This window comes from Mirounga leonina, unplaced genomic scaffold, assembly GCF_011800145.1.
Source record: "Mirounga leonina isolate KUSES-001 unplaced genomic scaffold, KU_Mleo_1.0 Mir_200, whole genome shotgun sequence".
Classification (NCBI taxonomy): domain Eukaryota; kingdom Metazoa; phylum Chordata; class Mammalia; order Carnivora; family Phocidae; genus Mirounga; species Mirounga leonina.
This window is the reverse complement of record NW_023270503.1, coordinates 27,075,934-27,093,618: the sequence shown is the minus strand read 5'-3', so window position 1 is coordinate 27,093,618 and position 17,685 is coordinate 27,075,934. Positions and strand designations below refer to the sequence as shown.

The window sequence follows — 17,685 nt, the reverse complement described above, 5'->3', positions numbered from 1 at the left end:
AGAAATACAAAAGAGAAGTTATGCTGTGCTGTCAAGACTTTTTTTTTTTTTTTTTTAATTTATTTGCGAGAGAGAGAATGAGAGACAGAGAGCATGAGAGGGAGGAGGGTCAGAGGGAGAAGCAAACTCCCTGCTGAGCAGGGAGCCCGATGCGGGACTCGATCCCGGGACTCCAGGATCATGACCTGAGCCGAAGGCAGTCGCTTAACGAACTGAGCCACCCAGGCGCCCCTGTCAAGACTTATTTTAAAGCTATAGTAAGGGTATTAGCATAAAGATCGATATGCAGATCAATGCAACAGAATAGAGTTCATAAATAGATCCACACATATATGATCAATTAATGTTCAACGAAGCTGCCAAAGAAATTCGGTGCAGAAAAGATAATCTTTTCAACAAATGGTACTGGAACAATTGGATAGCCATATGCCAAAATAAAACAGAAAAAAACCTTACACTATATACAAAAATTAACTCAATAGATTTAAATGTAAAACATCAAAATTAGAAAATTAGGGAAAAAATAGTTGAAAATAACAAGGTACAAAAAGCATGAAAAAGAAAAAATAAATTTGACATCAAGATTAAAAGGTTCTGGGGGCACCTGGATGGCTCAGTCAGTTAAGTGTCTGACTTCTGCCTGGGTCATCATCCCAGGGTCCTGGGATCCAGCCCGGCATCAGGCTCCCTGCTTGGCAGGAAGCCTGCTTCTCCCTCTCCCTCTGCCTCTCCCCACCCCCCATGTTCTCTCTCTCTCTCTCTCTCACAAATAAATTTAAAAAAACAAAAAATAATATTTGTTTAAAAAAATTTAAAAATTAAAAAAATAAAATTGTAGAAAATACATACTTAATCTATGGTGCCCCAAAGCAAAACAGTGCCTCCTAGGAATATGGAAGTAGGGCAGGGAGGGATAGAATACAAAGAAGTACAAGAGGATTTTAGGGGTCAGGGGTGAAGGATATATGCATTATCTTGATCGTGGTAATGTTTTCACCATGTATACCTGTGTTAAAACTCATCAAATTGTACAACAATTAAGTATCAGTAAAGCTGTTTAAAAAAAAAAAGCACAGTTAAGGGGCACCTGCGTAGCTCAGTAGGTTAAGCGTCCGACTTGATTTCAGCTCAGGTCGAGATCTCTGGGTCGTGAGATCAAGCCTTATGTAGGCTCTGCCCTCATCAGGGAATCTGCTTGAGAGGGAATCTGCTTGAGATTCTCTCTCTCCCTCTGCCTCTCCACCTGCTTGTGTTCTCTCGTGCTCTCTCTCTCAAAACTAAATAAATAAAATCTTTATTTAAAAAAGCACAGTTTGGGGTGCCTGGGTGGCTCAGTCGGTTAAGCATCTGCCTTCAGCTTGGGTCATGATCCCAGGGTCCTGGGATCCAGCCCCATGTCGGGCTCCCTGCTCAGCGGGGAGTCTGCTTCTCCCTCCCCTCTGCTGTTCCCCCTGCTTGTGCTCTCCTGTCATATAAATAAATAAATAGGCACAGTTAAATAGCAATAATATTGTGTGCTTTTTGACAGATTACAAAGCACTTTGTGATCTTGACAGCATCCTAATGATGGATGGAGCCAAGCACTATTTGCCTGGTTTCATAGATGAAACAAAGAGGCTGAGAGAAGTGACAGGGCTTGCCTGAAGCCACATCACCGGGAAATAGGTGGGCCGGTCTAGGGCCCATGCCTAGGTTGAATCGATTAGGGTAAAAAGCACTGGAATTTGTTCCCAACCTGTCCCAGCCACTTACTAGCTGAGATCTTTATGTTACCTCTTTCTATCTCCTTTTTTCCTTTATATTTCCTTCTATTGTGAAATATAGGTGCAAAAACATATATGAAATATACATATACAGTTTATTAAATAATTACACAATGAACACCCATGCAATCATCTCACAGGTAAGTCAAAAAACATTGCCAACTGGGTGCTCCCTGTGAGACTCCTCCCCAGTCACAGTCTCATCCCCCACTACCCCCCTCCCCACGTAACCACCACCTTCCTGGTTACTCTCCTGGTCTGAACCCTCATTGGCTCCCTCCAGGATTACTGTAATATCCTTCTAATTCTCTTTGATCTACCCTTGCCTCCTTCCTTCTCAGCACAGCAGTTAGAACATTCCTTTTAAGGGGCACCTGCCTGGCTCAGTGGGTAGAGTATGTGACTCTTAATCTCGGGGTCATGAGTCTAAGCTCCATGTTGGGTGTAGAGCTTACTTAAAAAAAAAAAACGGTGTCAAAAAAATGAAGTTGCCCTATTAAAAAAAAAAAGAAAATTCCTTTTAAAATACAAGTCAGATCCTGTCATTTTGTGTTCAAAACCCTACTGTGGTCCCCCATTTCATGCAGAATAAAAGCTACTCTCCCCATCACTCCCTGTGCTCTGGCCACCTGGCCTCTTAACTGTTCCCTGAACAGGAAAATAGCAGATATGCTCCTCGTAAGGCCTTTACTCTGGGTGTTCTCTCAGCCTCAAATGGCCTGGAATTGATCTGGAATACTCCCTCCTCGCTACTTAACTGACCCTCTCCCCTCCTTCCTGTATTTGTTCAGATTTCTCCTCCACAATGAGGCTTCCCCCAACCACCCTATTTATTTATTTATTTTTATTTTATTTATTTTTAATTTATTTGTCAGAAAGAGAGCACAAGCAGAGAGAGCTGCAGGCAGAGGCAGAGGGAGAAGCAGGCTCCCTGCTGAGCAGGGACCCCGATGTGGGGCTCGATCCCAGGATCCTGGGATCACGACCCGAGCCGAAGGCAGACGCTTAACCGACTGAGCCACCCAGGCGCCCCACCAACCACCCTATTTAAACGGCAGCCTCTTTGCCCTTGTTTACTGCTGTTTCCCCCGATAAAATGTGAGGAAGGCAAGGCTGAGCATCTTTGCTTGTTTCATTCACTGTTGCTCCAGTGCCTAGAATAGTACCTGGTACATTGCAGGTGTTCAGTAAGTATGGATTGAATGAAAGAACTAGAGTCCAGTTTTTTTGTGATAATCATTTCCTTGCTTTTCTTGGTAGTTTTCCCACTTATATATCCATTCTAAATAATAGAATTTAGATTTGTTTGTTTTAACTCTATGTAAATTGAATCATACTATATATGTACTTTTCATGGTCCATTTTCTTTTGCTCAACATTATGTTTTTGAGATTCATTCATGTTGTTGCGTGTGACTGCAATTCATTCATTCTCCCCTGCTGTCAAATTTTTCCTTGTGTGAATGATATCACAACCCATCCAACCATTCAACCTTTAAAGGAAGTCTGGGCTCTGTCCAATTTTTGGACAATCTCACATGCGTCTCCGGGCATGTATGTATGAGATTCTCCTGGGTATATCTAGGAGTGGGGCTGCATGGTCTTCGTGTATGTCTTCAGTTTTATGAGATAATGTTAGATGGTTTTCAAAGTGACACATCTGCATCTGCCCATCTGTAGTCTGGTCACCCCTTTGGGCCTCCGTGTCCCCCGTATTTCCTTCATAAAATAAGAGGATTGGACTAAGGGATTTCTGAGGTCCCTTTTGAGTCTGATGTTCTGTGATTCTGTGATCAAGGAGGCCTAAATAAGCAGCACCACATCCTTGAGGTAGCACCTAAGTTCTCAGGGAGAGAGGCAAGTGCAACCCGTGCATGGGAGGAGGCCTTCAAGCCCCCTCGGGTGAGGCACAGTCCTAAACTCTAGACTGGTGTCAAGGTAGAGACTCTGGCCCTCTGGCAGTTCTCATTTGTATACCACGACTTCTTCTTCTGCCTGCCCTTGCGAGAATTTCGAAACACAGAACATGGCAAAGGAGAGACAAGAGGCATAAATAATGAATTCGTTCAGAGATGAAGTTAACCATGTCAAGTCAAAGTCAAGGGTAAGTGATGTGTGTGTGTGGGAGGAGCTGTGCAGGCTCTGTCTTAGGACAGGAAATGGCGTACTGTCTTCCTAGGGGAAGGCATCCTGAAAGCAGAAAAGAGGAGAGAATTTCCCAGGAACACACCTGGTAAGGATGAGGTAGTGGCAATTTTTAAGACAGGGTGAGGGCAGAGCTGGGGACAGACTCTGGGAAGAGGCCAGACAGGAGCTGCTTGGTCTGGCTGGAGAATGTTTCCTGCACCCAGAAGCTGGCTCTGGTCACACCTCCCTGGGGAGCTTCCCCAGGACACCGCGGGTTGTTGGCCCTTGGCTCCAGTTGGAGACTGGTCAGTGCTGGGCAAAAAGTGAAAGTTGCAAGGGTGAGAACCTCCCCGGTTCTTCACAGGGCAGGTCAGGAGGGGCCTCTGGTGTAAGCCCCCTGTCTCTGGTTGTTGCCAGGAGACCGGGGGATTTAGAACTACATACTCAGGTAGACCCTTGTCCTGTCTGCATCTCCGCCTTCCTCTTCCATCCTTCCATAATTTCTTTCCTTCATTCACATGTTCATTCATTCCAACATGCCTAACATGTACCTAGTCCCATCCTAGGCACTGGGGATGTCAAAAGGAACAAGGCACAGTCCTGGGTCTTGAGGAGCTTCCAGCCAAGTGGGGGAGACTCACTGGATATGATTTTCTTTCCCTCCCCCTCACCTACTTGGTGGTAGTGGATAGGGCAGCAGAGGGTCAGTTGCTCATCTGCAAAACGATTGGCTCAAGAGGTTGCCATGAGGAGTCTGCATTAGCACCCTTACCTTTCACATAGTAGGTGTTCAATGAATATTAACTAAAGTGGATTAAAATCTAGGAGGGAGTCACTGAGTAGGCTAATGCTACTGTGGTAGAATGCCTGTAGCCTGGGCACAGAGATAGTGCCTATATCCTCCTGTATCCAGTCACATGGATTTGTCTTCCAGCCCAATCTAGAAGAGGAGGGAGGTGATTCAAATGGCAAACACAAAGTAGTTTAGAGCTTTTAAGTCAGAAAGGTAAGAAAATGGGGCCCAGATTAATCATTTCAGAGCAGAAGAGCTTCTGCGGGAGCATAGTAATGAAAGAGTTTTTCCTGGCAGGATTGAGAGCTGTGGGGAAAGACCTAGGATGGAACCACACAGAGAACTGAAAAATCCCAGTGTTTGGCTGGCTCTTGGACTCTGTGGCCAGCACCTCTCCTCCCTCACTCTCTGGACAGCTCCTTTCTTGTCGCCCCCACCCAGGACTAGTCACATTTGGGCCTGGCAACAGCTATATAGGGGGACTCAATCTCTCAGCAAATATTTATTGTTTACTATGTACCAGGCCTTATTCAAAGTGCTGAAGGCACAGCAGTGAAGAAAACAAAGAGCCTCATCTTCATGTACTTATGCACATATAGCTGACTGATAAATTGTTAGAACTGGAATTGCTGGGGCAAAAGCATGTGCATTGAAAATTTTTACTGATATTGCCAAATTGATGAACATTTTGTTACAGTTTATGTTCTACCTGGATGAGGCTTTCTGGATGAGTGTATCTTTCCAACCAGAGGGATAATTGCTATACAAGTGATTCCTCCTGACTACAATCTTCTGCTAGCTTCTGAACATCTGGAGTTGCTGTCTCCCCAAGGCCAGAAAAGGAGTACTTTTTTTTTTTTTTTTGAGTACCTCTTCATAGGAGAGGTTTTCTTTATCTACTGAGAGATGACCCTTTGAGATTTGTGCTTTTGGGGGAGATTCTTGATAGGGTTGGAGCTCAATCCATATAGGAGTAGAAGACTCTCAAGGACCAACAGCAGAGAGGAGGTGAAGAGTTCTTTCAAAAGGATGATTGGGAGGAAAGGGACCAGAAAGTGACATCATCAGGGATCATTTGGTTCAGGCATGGGCAGCAAGTTTAGCTGACCCACTCCTGATTACAACTGGATTGGGGAAAGGAGGGCTTCCTGAAGTTTTTGTCCAAAAGAATGTCGCAACATTGTTGCAGTGTCCCGCGCTTGGCAGGGGCACAGTCATGGTGATTCTCTGCATACTGGGCTGACCCTTTCACCTGATCTGGTCAGTGCTCCATTGGTTCTCCTTCCTGGAGCTAGGTAGCTGTTAGTATCAAAGAGCTGCTCAGGAGACTGACAGGACTGAGGTGAAAACTCCAGAATGTCGCAGCAGTAAATGTATGTCTTGGTTTCCAGGATTGCCTGATTTCAAATATTCTGCCCCACTGGTTCACTGGCACCTGTCAGACCGGATGTTCCAGTTTTTGGTTTGGAAAATAGCCTGTCTCACAGGTAGTTGAGAAAGGGAAGGCAACAGTTCATTCATTCCAGTGGGGAAGCTTGGGATGGGGAGGGGAGGGGGGCGGTAAGGGGAAGCAGGAGACCTGAAGAGATGGCCCCGGCCCTGTGCTAGACTCTCCCGTTGAATTCTCAGCTCCGCCAGGTGAGGTGAGTGGGACGCAAATTGGTGTGACCGGCACCCACCTAGCCCCACCCACTCACTCCATTCCCGCCCTATCCCACCTCGGGAGGTCTGATTTGATTTCTCAATCTTGCCCTACCGGCTCAATGGAGAGGGCCCACGTGCAGATGCAAAAGCAGTCGGCCACCGCTACGTGAAAAGCCGTTCCAAGCAACTGGGTTCAGTGTGGCCGATTTTAGGTAGCTGGGATACGGACGTTATTTTCTCCCAAGGGGAGAGAAGACGGAGACTCCAGGTCCCCAAAACCGTGCTACAGCCTGTTCCGCCAGCCCCACCCGGCCAATGCCACCTTCCGAGCGGTCGTCGGCCCAGCCCCTATGTGATCAGGCTACGGCTGCCCACCCCGTACGTTCTCCTCCCAGCGTAGCCCCGCCCATCTCCCCACACCGAGGCCCCGCCCCCGGACCCGCCCGAGACCTGCGGGTTCTGGAGAGGCGGTGCCTGCCAGCCATCTGGACCGACGCTCCAGGTGGACTACAAGTCCCAGCAGCCCTTGAGTCCCGCCCCCTGGGGGGCGGAGCTATGCCGGGCAGCGAATTGGGAAAGCCCTGGCGCTCAGGCTAGGAAACGCGTGTGACCAATCGCGGGGCCGCTCGCGCCGTGTGCCGATGGGGGCGGAGAGAAGCCCGCAGGGTCCAGGACAAAAGCCGGATTCCGGGCGGCTGCTTGAGGCTGGAGCGCTCCGGGCTTTGGGTGGTGAGGCGGGGCCTGCGGAGGGAGCGCTGCGCACGGACTTTCGCAGAGAGGTCAGTAGCGGGCCGCTGTTTTCGCGAGAGGGGCACTACCTGCTCCAGGAGCTTCCTGCCTCCCTCCCCCAACCCGGAGCCGCCTTCCCGACGCCTGCTTGGTGCCCACGTGCCCTCCCTGCACCTGCTTAGAAGTTTTGGGGGTCTTCGCCTTAGGTTAGCCTTCGCTCGGAACCCGGCCGGTGGCCGCGTGTCGACCACCCCACCCCCACTCTCCCGCATTCCAGTTTTTGGGAGTTTGCATGAGGTGTGCCATCGTTCTGGCTTCTCTTCCTTTCGCAAAACTGCATTTGTACCATCCAAGGGCCCCTCACCCCGACCGGGGCCAGTCCTCGAACCTCTTCGGGCTTTAGCGGGCTCCCTCTTGTCCCCATCCGGGTCTCCCCACCGGATGCGGGGGACGGGAAGTAGGAAGAGTGGTGGCCACTCGCCCCACTCCTACCCGGGCTCAGGCCCTTCCTCTATTTTTTGTGGCGAGTCGACTGAGTCCCGCGCCGAGAAAGTGGAGGGAGCGAGGGGGGCGCGCAGCCTTGGTGGGCCACGCGGGGCCGGGCTACTCCATGGTGCCCGAGGCCTGGCCTCGGCGCGAGGACCTGCCTGTGGGGCAGCGGCGCAGGAAGGACCCTCCTCACTCTGGAGGTGCCGTCGGGCCCAGCGTCTAAGCGACAGATGGCCGGGGTGTCAGTCTCCCTCCCCACCTCTGGCGCTGACGCGGAGCCTGGCCAAGGCTGGATCCTGAAGGAGCCGGAGGATGCTGCCGCCGCCCTCCTGTAGGGCCTGGCAGAGAGCCAGACCCAGCGCCGGCTGCCCTCTCCAACCTTGGCAGATACTGTGCAATACCGAGGACTTCTGCCATTGGGGCGGGGGGAGTCCCCTGGGGTCTGCCTGGCAGGAGGATTTGGGAGGGCAGGGAGGAGCAGTGCATGGCACAGTTTGGCCAACCAGCCCACTCCTTCCAGCCTTTAACTTTGCTCTTTCAGCCAGTGCAGGTCCTTGGAGATCCGAAATATTGGGTGAGGAAGAGCTGGTAGACCCCAGCTGCCCAGGGCGGGTAATTTTCATCTCTGAGAGAACTTCAACAGCTTGGGCCAGAGTGACAGGAAGAGCCCTTGGACATGGGGCAGTTGGTGCCTCCACCCCCATTCTGACACTATGCTTGCTGCAGTAGGGGACCCACACAGAATTCTGCCTCTCCCCTTTACTCTGGGAATTGCTTGTCCTCTCAAAAACAAAAACCACACCAGTCCTATGGAAACTAACCTAAAAATGGGTGCTCTTTGTCTTCCTCAGAGAGAGACTCTAAGAAGCATCCCTAGTGGTTCCTCTGCACTGGCTGCGTCCCAGGGGTACATTTCTGGGGAACAGGCTCCTTCATTCAGCCTTGCTGTGGATGAACTCAATCCTGGGTCACTTACCTGTCTGCAGAAAAGACCCCATTCAGCTCATAAAGTCCTTCCCTTGGGGAGATAGAGTGAGAGAGAGAGAGAGAGAGAGTGTGTGGTTTAGTTCCTTGGCATGATTACCCCCAAATGATTTATACTTTTACTTGTTATTAGGTGACAGTTCCTGGGGCCCCAAAGCAGACCCCTGGGATCTTAGCTCTGTCCTAAAACCACCTATCATCAGTTCGACAGCACATTCAGTTCCTGGGGAGGCAGCCAAAGACTTCGGTGGGGTGTATCCCCAATACCCAGATTGGTATATACTTTCTTTTTTGACACTTTAGGTCTCAGTGTCACTAGAGTGGGTGGTCTGTGGTCATAATCATAAGCACCTTGAAATGATATGCACAGTCAGGGAGGGGCACATTTTTCTGGGCTTCAGGTGCTCAGGAGTCTGAGACCTCAAATAGGTTAAGAGCCGCTGCCTTAGACTTCTGTGACCCCTCTGAATGATTACATTTTCAAGTTTTCTCCACTCCGGCTACTCCCTGAGTTTGTGAGCCTTACACTGCATTGGTGAATATGTGGAGGCCAGATTCTTTCCCCACTGTTATTCTATCATATAAATCCTGTCTTGGCCTTGAAAGGGCCTGCCCCATCTAAGCCAAAGTGCTCTGGTGGCATATCTGTTGTTTTGGTAAGCTGGCAAATCTGTTCTATCCTGTATCATCCCCATGTTGTATCTCCCCGCCCCTCCCCCCCCCCCCCCCCCCGGAAATGAACTCTTGCATTTGAGATTTAATCTGGGGCTCAAGAAAGTTATGATATTTCAGCACAGAACATCCCTTTTCTCAGCCTTATCCTTTGTCTGCTTTGGGAGGTGCCGGGTCTGGGGGGTCATTGCTCTGGTAGTGTCTATCGGACTGCTGTCTGCTGGGGAGGCTTAGCTGAGGGGCTCCTTCCTCCTGGAGTTTGTGATTCCAGGTGCTTGATGTGTCTGAACTGCTGAGGGTGGTCAGAAGCTGCTGCCTCCTTACCCTGCTCCATCTACCCTGGGTTGCACTCTGTTTGGGAGGGGGGTGGGGGCTGGTGTACCCATCTGATTTCAGGACCAGTTTTTCTGGTCTGAAGTCAAGAAGGTTGGGAAATGGAGCTGGAGTGGGTGGGGGGTGGAGGACTGTGGGACACTGGGGCTGGTTGAGGCATCACCTTCAGAAACTCATGTTGAGTTGGAGCCGGAAGTCATCCCAGGGAAGGCCAGAAGAGGGAACATTTATTTTGAGCCCCTTCCCAGCTACCCCACTTTGGGCCAGACACCAGACTGAAAGCACCCATTGTGCTGAGCTGGAGACTAGCTGGGAGGCTGAGGGGGCCAGCCAAGCCAGGGTTAGAACCTGAAGCCCCAGCCTGACCAGTTGGGAGAGAGGTGGAGGTGGAACTTTGGCCTTCCTCGAGCTGGGGATGGAGACCAACCTTCCTGGGTGTATAACCGAGCCAAGCCTCTAACTCCACCCTCCTTTATTTGAACTTGACTTTTCTTCCCCAGCAAATGCAGCAACTTCAGTTCTGGATCTTTGTGGGAGAGATTGGAGTGACTTTTCCTGATCTGGCCAAACTCTTAGCATGAACGACGGTTTCCTTTCCCTCCCCTTGCCCCTGTTCCTCTCCCCAACTTGCTCCTCTCACTGCCCATGAAAGAATGGGTGTGTCAGGGCATAGCAGTTGGGGGGAGAGGGAGATAAAGAAATTGTCATCACAGACCCTTCTGTGAGGTGAAGGGGGACACGGCCTGGTCCTTGGAGAAAAACTCTCAGGCTGAGGGTGTGGGGTTTTCTGTGGACCAGGAGTAAAGGATTTGGGTTCAAGTCCTGGGTCCCCTGCTTATTAGTTTGACTTTTGGGGCAAGTTACCTTAATTTCTCTGAGCTTTTATTCCTCATCTAAGAAATAGGTGTATTTCAGTGTACCTCACAGGGTTCATAGAAGATGAGCATCTCCATACATGTGACAGAGGATGACTTTTGTCCCCTCCCAGCTCTGGCTCAGTTAGAAGTGACCAGTACAGGGCGGTCCCCAGAGACACCTCAGTTTTGCTCTAAATTAGCAGCTAGGTGACTCAGTGGGGTGGTTGGGATGCACTGAAGGTCACCGTTCTCCTGCCCTGTGTCTGCTCTGAACTCAGAGGTGGGAGTCTAGTGTCCTGGGAGAAATGAACTCTGAGATGATGCTTCCTCTTGGCTCCTCAGGGGCGTGATCCTGCCTGAGGAAGTAACTCACCCACCTGGTCCTCAGCCTGGTGGTGAGAGTCTAAGTGTGTGAAGTGGGTGAATCTGGGTGTGGGGGAGACAAAACCTGTAGGGGGAGTAAAGGTAGCCTTGCACAATTCTGACTGGGTGCCCCATAGGTCACAGAACCAAAGGGTGTGTTTCAGTGTGTGTGGGGGACCTCGGGTGGGACCAGTGCTTGGGTTTGGGTCACACCACTGGTATTTCTGTCTCCCCATCCAGCTGGCTTTTGCCCCAAGACAAATATGAGCTGGTTTGCTGAGAAGAAGTAGGGACAGGGTTGAGGCCAAGAGTCCCGGGGAAAATGCCACCTTTCTTTTTTTCCACCATCTTCTCTCTCCCATCATTTCCTGATCCTTGAGCTCTCCCTTCCATCCCTCCCGCTGGGCCAGTCCTCTTTCCCTCTCTTGAGGAGCACTGAGATCTGGTTTTATTGTCTGGGGGCAGCTGGACATGGGTCTCTTTCCCCTGCCCCTTCCCACCAGCTCCTGTTCCCCCAACAGGTAGAGCAGGTCCCTCTGCAGCCATGTCGGCCAAGGCAATTTCGGAGCAGACAGGCAAAGAACTCCTCTACAAGTACATCTGTACCACCTCGGCCATCCAGAACAGGTTCAAGTATGCTCGGGTCACCCCTGACACAGACTGGGCCCGCCTGCTGCAGGACCACCCTTGGCTGCTCAGCCAGGTGAGCCCGCCCTCCCTGGGCCCTGCTTCCAGGCCCAGGGTCAGAGGAGAAAGGATTGGTTTGGTGGAGATGTCACAACGGGTCACGTAATGGCAGACTGCCCACATCCCTGGGCAGCATGCAGCGGGCTGAGCGGGGTTTCATGTTCTGCTGTGGGCCCCACGTGTCGAGGTGCCCTGGCAGGGGACAGCGCATGGGCTTGGAACTAGACAAACTGGAGTCCAGATCGAAGCTCTCTGTTGATTAACCATGTGGCCTGGACCTAAACCTCGAGGTTTAGGTTTAGTTAAAGGTTAACTAAGGTTTAACTCTTTAACTTAAAGGTTAAACTCTTAACCTTTCTTGAGTTGTCAGGTTCCGCATCTGTCAGATGGGCGGAACGCTCGCCTTGCGAGCTCTAAGGATTAGCAGTAATGTCTGGAAAGCATTTAGTGTGCCACCTGGCACTTGGTCAATGCTCAGTAAAAGTAGGTGTGTGCCCCAATCCCCCAGGTGGAGCATAGCAGGATTGTGTCAGGTCCGCAAGGAAGAGTGCCGTGGACTTGGTGTAGAGTGGCCGATAGCCTTGGGCAGCTAGCCTGGAGTCGAGGCTCCTCTGTCCGGTTCCCTGCAGGGCCCCTGTTGGGAAGGGCAGGCTGCCCAGGCAGGGCCTGGAGAGCAGGACCAGGACCCATGGCGGCTTCCGGGGGTGCACGTTACCTCCCCCTGCCTCAGGAGGTGGTGCCTTTCCTGATGGGCAGTGTGAACAGTGCCTCAGGGCTGCTTGCTGGGCTTACAGGCAGGATCAAGCACCGAGATGGGACTGACCAGATCTCTAAGGTCCTTTGTCACCCCAGGGCTCTGTCTCTCTGCTCCTCGTTTCGGAACACAGGTGCTGGTCCATATTCTGAGGAGTTCATGGTTCAGTGAAGCTAAGATAGCACATAGGGAGGGTAGGGAATCATTCATTCAGCGGGTATTTGGCGAGCACCTACTCTGTGCCAGGCCCCATCCTGGGCACAGATGGCTCTGGATTCCTGGTTGTCAAAAGAAAGGTGTAAACTGGGATAGGTGAGGAGAGCTTCCAGGAGTTGACCCTGAAGAATGGCTGGGTGGATTGGAAGCCATGCAGGCTGTCCTGTGCTTTGGGTTCCAGAACTATATATAGCCTTTGACTCTCTTCTTTCTTTCCTTGTTCTAAGTACAAACCCCTCTCGTTCCAGAGCTTGGTGGTCAAGCCAGACCAGCTGATCAAACGGCGTGGAAAGCTAGGCCTCGTGGGAGTCAACCTCACTCTGGAAGGTGTTAAGTCCTGGCTGAAACCACGGCTGGGACAGGAGGCCACCGTGAGTATACGGGGACAGGTCGGGGTGGAGGCGCTGTGGTAATGGAAGCAGATGCGGTCAGCTCCAGATCAGCGACCCTGTGGGTCACCCTGCACCCAGACACACTGCAGCCTGGGGAAGGCGAGGGTCTTGCAGAGCTGACTTGAGTAACAGGGCCAGGCCTGGTGCTCATTCCCAGCTCTGCCATCAGGGAATGGCAAGATGGGCTGCAGAACTCACCCCAGTGCAGTTCATGGCCAGGTGGAAATGGCCTGTTTCTTAAAGGCAAACATGGAGATGGGTCTCTGTAGCCCGTTCAGGGAATTCCGTTCTTTTCAGTTTCCAGCTTGTGACGTGTATGTCTAAGAGGGCGGGTAAGACGAAGTTCAAGAAAGAAGACACAGACTCATTTAGGCAGAGACATTATTGGGCCAAGAGCCTTGGATGAGACTGTTAATACTGAAGAGTAAATTCGGTTCTTGGCTTCTCCCAGCTTTGTAATTAATGTCAGCTCTGGAGATGAGAGCTAAAGTGAGATATGGTTTGGGAAGGCTAGGAGAGGCTCAGAGATAAAATTGCAGTTCTCCTTCTCGGTCCTAGAAGGGGCTGGGGAACAGGAGAGGGGGAGGGGGCTGAGGTGTCCCTGAGACCGGGGAGGTGTGCTGTCCCGTCTTGGGGGACTATGACCAGGGGTGAGCTGTTCTCTTCCTTGGCAGTCCCGGAAGTAGGATGCGGATGGTGATGGAGCCGTCTGCCTCTTCTACTGGGCTTTCTCAAATCAGCTCTTAGTGGTAATTCCCCAGTTTCTGGCTCTTGGAGTAAAGAGGGCTTCTAAAAGTCACACGTGGACCTGGGGGCGGAGGGATCTTGACTGGCCTTTGTGCTTGCAGGCCTTTGGGGAGAGGACAGCAGGGTTGGGGGCTGAATGGTACGCCCAGGGAGGTCCTCATGCGCCCTTCTCCTCGGCTAGCTGTTGGGAGGGGGGCGTCAGCCCCAGCAGGAGTGGCTCATTACCTCTGATGGATCACTGTCTGGTCCCTGACTCAGCAGTGACGCATGCAGGCGGGTGGGGGCTTCGGGACACTGGGATGAGGGCTGTCTCGCCTCAGCGGCCGCCAGGGACACACTCAAACTGATTAGCTCTGCAGGCCTGTTGTCCTCAGCCAGGAAAGTGTGCGTGAAGTTTTCCCCGTCAGGCTCTCACTCCCTCCCCCGCCGTGCCATCCCTGCTAATTTTCTGGGCCTGGACTTCCGTCCTTGGGCTGGGTCTCTCTGCTTGAGCTCTGGGATGGAGAGCCTTGATTTGTGTGGGCTCTGTAATTTGTGCAACTGATGGCAGGATGGAGAGGACTCCTGATGCCTGTGCTTTGGGGGCCGGGGCAGCGCTGTCAGTCCAGCTCGTTTGTCACCCTCCAGAGGAGGCAGAACAAGAACGTGTGAGGTCAGTACACTTCCAAGTGCGGCTGGCACGAGGGCAGTGAACGGCAGAGGGGAATCTCATGGATACTTCTTTAGCTTAGGGATCTGTGACCACATTGCCCTGGTTTCTGGAAAATCCCTTCCCTACTGTGGAAGGGCAGTAGTACGTGGGCCCCACCTCCGATGGGATGGCCAGTGGAGGGAGCAGAGGGCAATCCTCCTGCTCTGGGGAACAACGCGTGCTGTCCATCTAAACTTTAGCTTCCTTGATCCCCATAGGTGGGCAAGGCCAGAGGCTTCCTCAAGAACTTTCTGATCGAACCCTTCGTCCCCCACAGTCAGGTATGTGTGAGGTGGCTCCAGGCTGGGTCTTCTCCTTCCCTTTGTGTTTGTCGACCCTAAAATGCTAAAGGAAGAAAGCAAGCTGCTGGAGAAAAGTCAAAGGGACCAGAGTCTCTGAAGCTGCACCGAGGGTCTGAGGGGTGCCATGGAGCAGGGAGTCCAGAGATGGAGCAGGGAGGAATTGGGGCTGCTAACAGAGGGGACTTCTCAGTGCTGGGATGAGAAAGACTTGAAGGCAGGCACCCTCCCCCAGGTCAGGTCACCGTGGCTGAGGCTGGACTGTCCGCTAGCTAGGCAGTGGTCTCTTCTCTCCTCTTGTCCCCAAGGGGAAGATGGTGGACAGGTCTCCCCGAGTGAGTGTTCTCTACTAGGGTTTTAGAAATGAGACCACAGGGGCTGGGCTCGCCAGTTCAGTGCCCCTCACCCACGTGGTCCTGTCTTCCCCTTCAAGGCGGAGGAGTTCTACGTTTGCATCTATGCTACCCGAGAAGGGGACTATGTCCTGTTCCACCATGAAGGTGGGGTGGATGTGGGTGACGTGGACGCCAAAGCCCAGAAACTGCTCGTTGGCGTGGACAAGAAACTGAATCCTGAGGACATCAAGAAACACCTGTTGGTCCATGCTCCTGGAGATAAGAAAGAGTTGAGTGAGAGGGAGGGCCAGCAGGTGGCAGCTGGGGAATGGGGAAGGCTGACAGTTCTGGGCACAGAGCAGGGAAAGCAAGGCAGTTTTCCCTGTGTGGACATCCACCCTGCCCCGCCCCAGCATCTGGGTGGGAGGGTAGGCACAGTCCTTCCCTGTCCCGAGGAGGGGCGCTGGGGGTGGACAGGAGGCTGACTCAGACTGAAATATGCCGTCTGCGTCCCTCACCTCGTTGCCCCTGTCTGTCTGGCATCACTGTCTCCAGCTTCATGCCTGACAGCTCCTTTCCGCCTCAGTGGCTGGAGTGATGTCCAGGGAGCACGGTTCACAGAGGAAAGCGAGGGGTTGGCGGGGCGAGTGTTGGGAAGTGGAGCTGTCCGAGGCAGTGAGAGATTGCTGTGGGGAGGGAGTGTTTGGGGGCTGCTGCTGGGCCCGCTCCCTGGCTCCCTGAGGATTGACCATCCCTCTCTCCCTCTCCCTCTAGGATTCTGGCCAGTTTTATCTCCGGCCTCTTCAATTTCTATGAGGATCTGTACTTCACCTACCTCGAGATCAACCCCCTTGGTAACTGGCTGTGCTGGGGGTGGGGGTGGGGGCCCTGGGCAAGGTGCAGCTATAACAGGGTCCCCATGCCTGTGGTAACCCTGGCCTTGACCTTCGGAACACCAGACCCCGCACTCATAGAGGGCAGTCCAGACAGGTGTATGGTTGCAGAGGAATGTCTGGGCTCATGGAATGCAGTCTGCTGTTTCTGAGCTCTCAGAAGACTGATTATTCCTCTTTTAAACCAACTCCAGCTTTCTTTGGTTTTAATTTGTTCTGTGATGGGGAAGTCCTGATTTTGACCTGAGTCTCTGTTTAGTGGCTGTTCCTGCCAGTGGGTTAAGCTGTGCTACCAGGGTCCGGGCTGCCTCTGCACTGATCTGACTACTCAGGCCCTTCTTTTCTCTCTGTGCCCTTAGAGCACCCCCCCACCCAGGAGTTGGTCAGTCATTGACCCCCAAGGCTGGGAAGATGTTGGTCCAAGCCTCTCAGGCTGTGAGGGAGGAGGGTGGTAGGAGCTGGCTCTAGCCAGGGCTGCTCAGGGCAAAGTCCGATTCCAGGTTCCAGCTGGGGATGCAGCCCCTCTAATGAACCAGATGGCTCTGTGCTAACTTAATTAGCTAAATGACCCTGGGGTAAAGGGAAGATGGATGTCCAGTTAGTTGGCAGTAAATGAATCCTGGCTGGGGGTGCAGTGCATCCCGAGGCTTCTCACTCCCCTAGACACTTAAGGCTTCCCTTAGCTGACCTCAGGAAACCCACCTGGACACACCTGGGGGGGTCTTCTGACAGCAGTCAGTATCTTAATGCTTTTTGTTTTAAGGGCAAGACTGTGGAAGGGGTGAATGGTTAGATTGAAGGCATGTAATGTAGCATTTAAAAAAAAGTTTAGGGGCGCCTGGGTGGCTCAGTCGTTAAGTGTCTGCCTTCGGCTCAGGTGGGATCGAGCCCCATATTGGGCTCCCTGCTCCATGGGAAGCCTGCTTCTCTCTCTCCTGCTCCCCCTGCTTGTGTTCCCTCTCTCACTGTCTCTCTTTCTCTGTCAAAAATAAAATCTTAAAAAAAAAAAAAAGATAAAAAAAAGTTTAAAAATTGCCATGGTGAGATCATCCAGTAGCGGCGGCCAGTGAGGAGGCAAGGGCATGGTGGCGTGATGCCATGCTTTTCTTTGATGTGCAGAAAAGGCTGGGCCTTAACTTAAATCATTGGATGACAATCCAAAGTGCTGAGCAGCCTCACAAGATTCCAGGTCGATGCCATGCTTTTTGAAAAAGAATGGATAGAATGTGCGCCTGGAATCGGTGGTATGCGTTGCAGAGAAAGCGTGCAAGATAGAATTTGATGATTTCGTAGAACGTCTGAGTGACGTCAGGAGGCAGTGGGGTAAACTAATAAAGGAAGGGAAGTACGCACCTCCACCTCACCACTTGGGCAAGGAGGATCCTAGGCCCTGAGCAGAGCTGCTGCTGCTGGCTGGAGGCTGATTTTCATGTTCTCTCTTCTCCACTGGAAAGTTCAGTTACTGAAAACCTCTTTGTGAAAGTGTCTAAAAATAAAGGATTGCTCTATCCTGTTTAAAAAAAAAAAATTACCACGGCACAGGGGCACCTGGGTGGCTCAGTTGGTTAAGCGTCCGATTCCTGATTTCTGCTCAGGTCGTGATCTCATAGGTCATGGGATGGGGGGCTCTGCACCCAGCAGGGAGTCTGCTTCTTTCCTTCTCCCTCTCCTTCTGCTCCTCCCCCAACTTGCCTGTGACCCCGCCAATAAATAAATAAGTATTTTTGAAAAGTTGTCATGGTAACTAAAACAGACTTTCCTGTCACATTACCTATAGGTCAGAGGTTGGGGGCAGTCTTAAATAATTTATTTTTCTTTTAATGGGGTAAAAGCTGTGTGGAAGGGCCATCTGGTTTTTTTGTGGAGCTGGACAGTTACAGTCTGGGTGGAACCCCAGGGTGGGTGGTTGGTGTGTGGG

The 17,685-nt window shown here is 51.8% G+C and overlaps 1 protein-coding gene and 1 pseudogene across 6 annotated transcripts in view; both read left to right on the top strand.

Moving 5' to 3' along the window:
* Positions 1 to 6,952: 6,952 nt before the first annotated feature.
* ACLY (ATP citrate lyase) overlaps positions 6,953 to 17,685 on the top strand; it is a 43,841-nt gene continuing 33,108 nt past the window's right edge. For 2 of the 6 annotated variants that reach the window (XM_035027110.1, XM_035027109.1), the window contains exons 1-7: positions 6,953 to 7,055; positions 7,726 to 7,761; positions 11,257 to 11,456; positions 12,659 to 12,781; positions 14,459 to 14,521; positions 14,973 to 15,163; positions 15,649 to 15,728. In XM_035027110.1, coding sequence (XP_034883001.1) covers positions 6,968 to 7,055; positions 7,726 to 7,761; positions 11,257 to 11,456; positions 12,659 to 12,781; positions 14,459 to 14,521; positions 14,973 to 15,163; positions 15,649 to 15,728 — 781 coding nt within the window. In that variant the 5' untranslated portion in view covers positions 6,953 to 6,967. Of the gene's footprint in view, positions 7,106 to 7,163; positions 7,262 to 7,725; positions 7,762 to 11,256; positions 11,457 to 12,658; positions 12,782 to 14,458; positions 14,522 to 14,972; positions 15,164 to 15,648; positions 15,729 to 17,685 lie in introns of those variants that run through there. The other 4 variants (XM_035027106.1, XM_035027105.1, XM_035027108.1 and 1 more) reach the window with 2 other exon arrangements.
* On the top strand, positions 16,866 to 17,304 carry LOC118024895 (annotated as a pseudogene).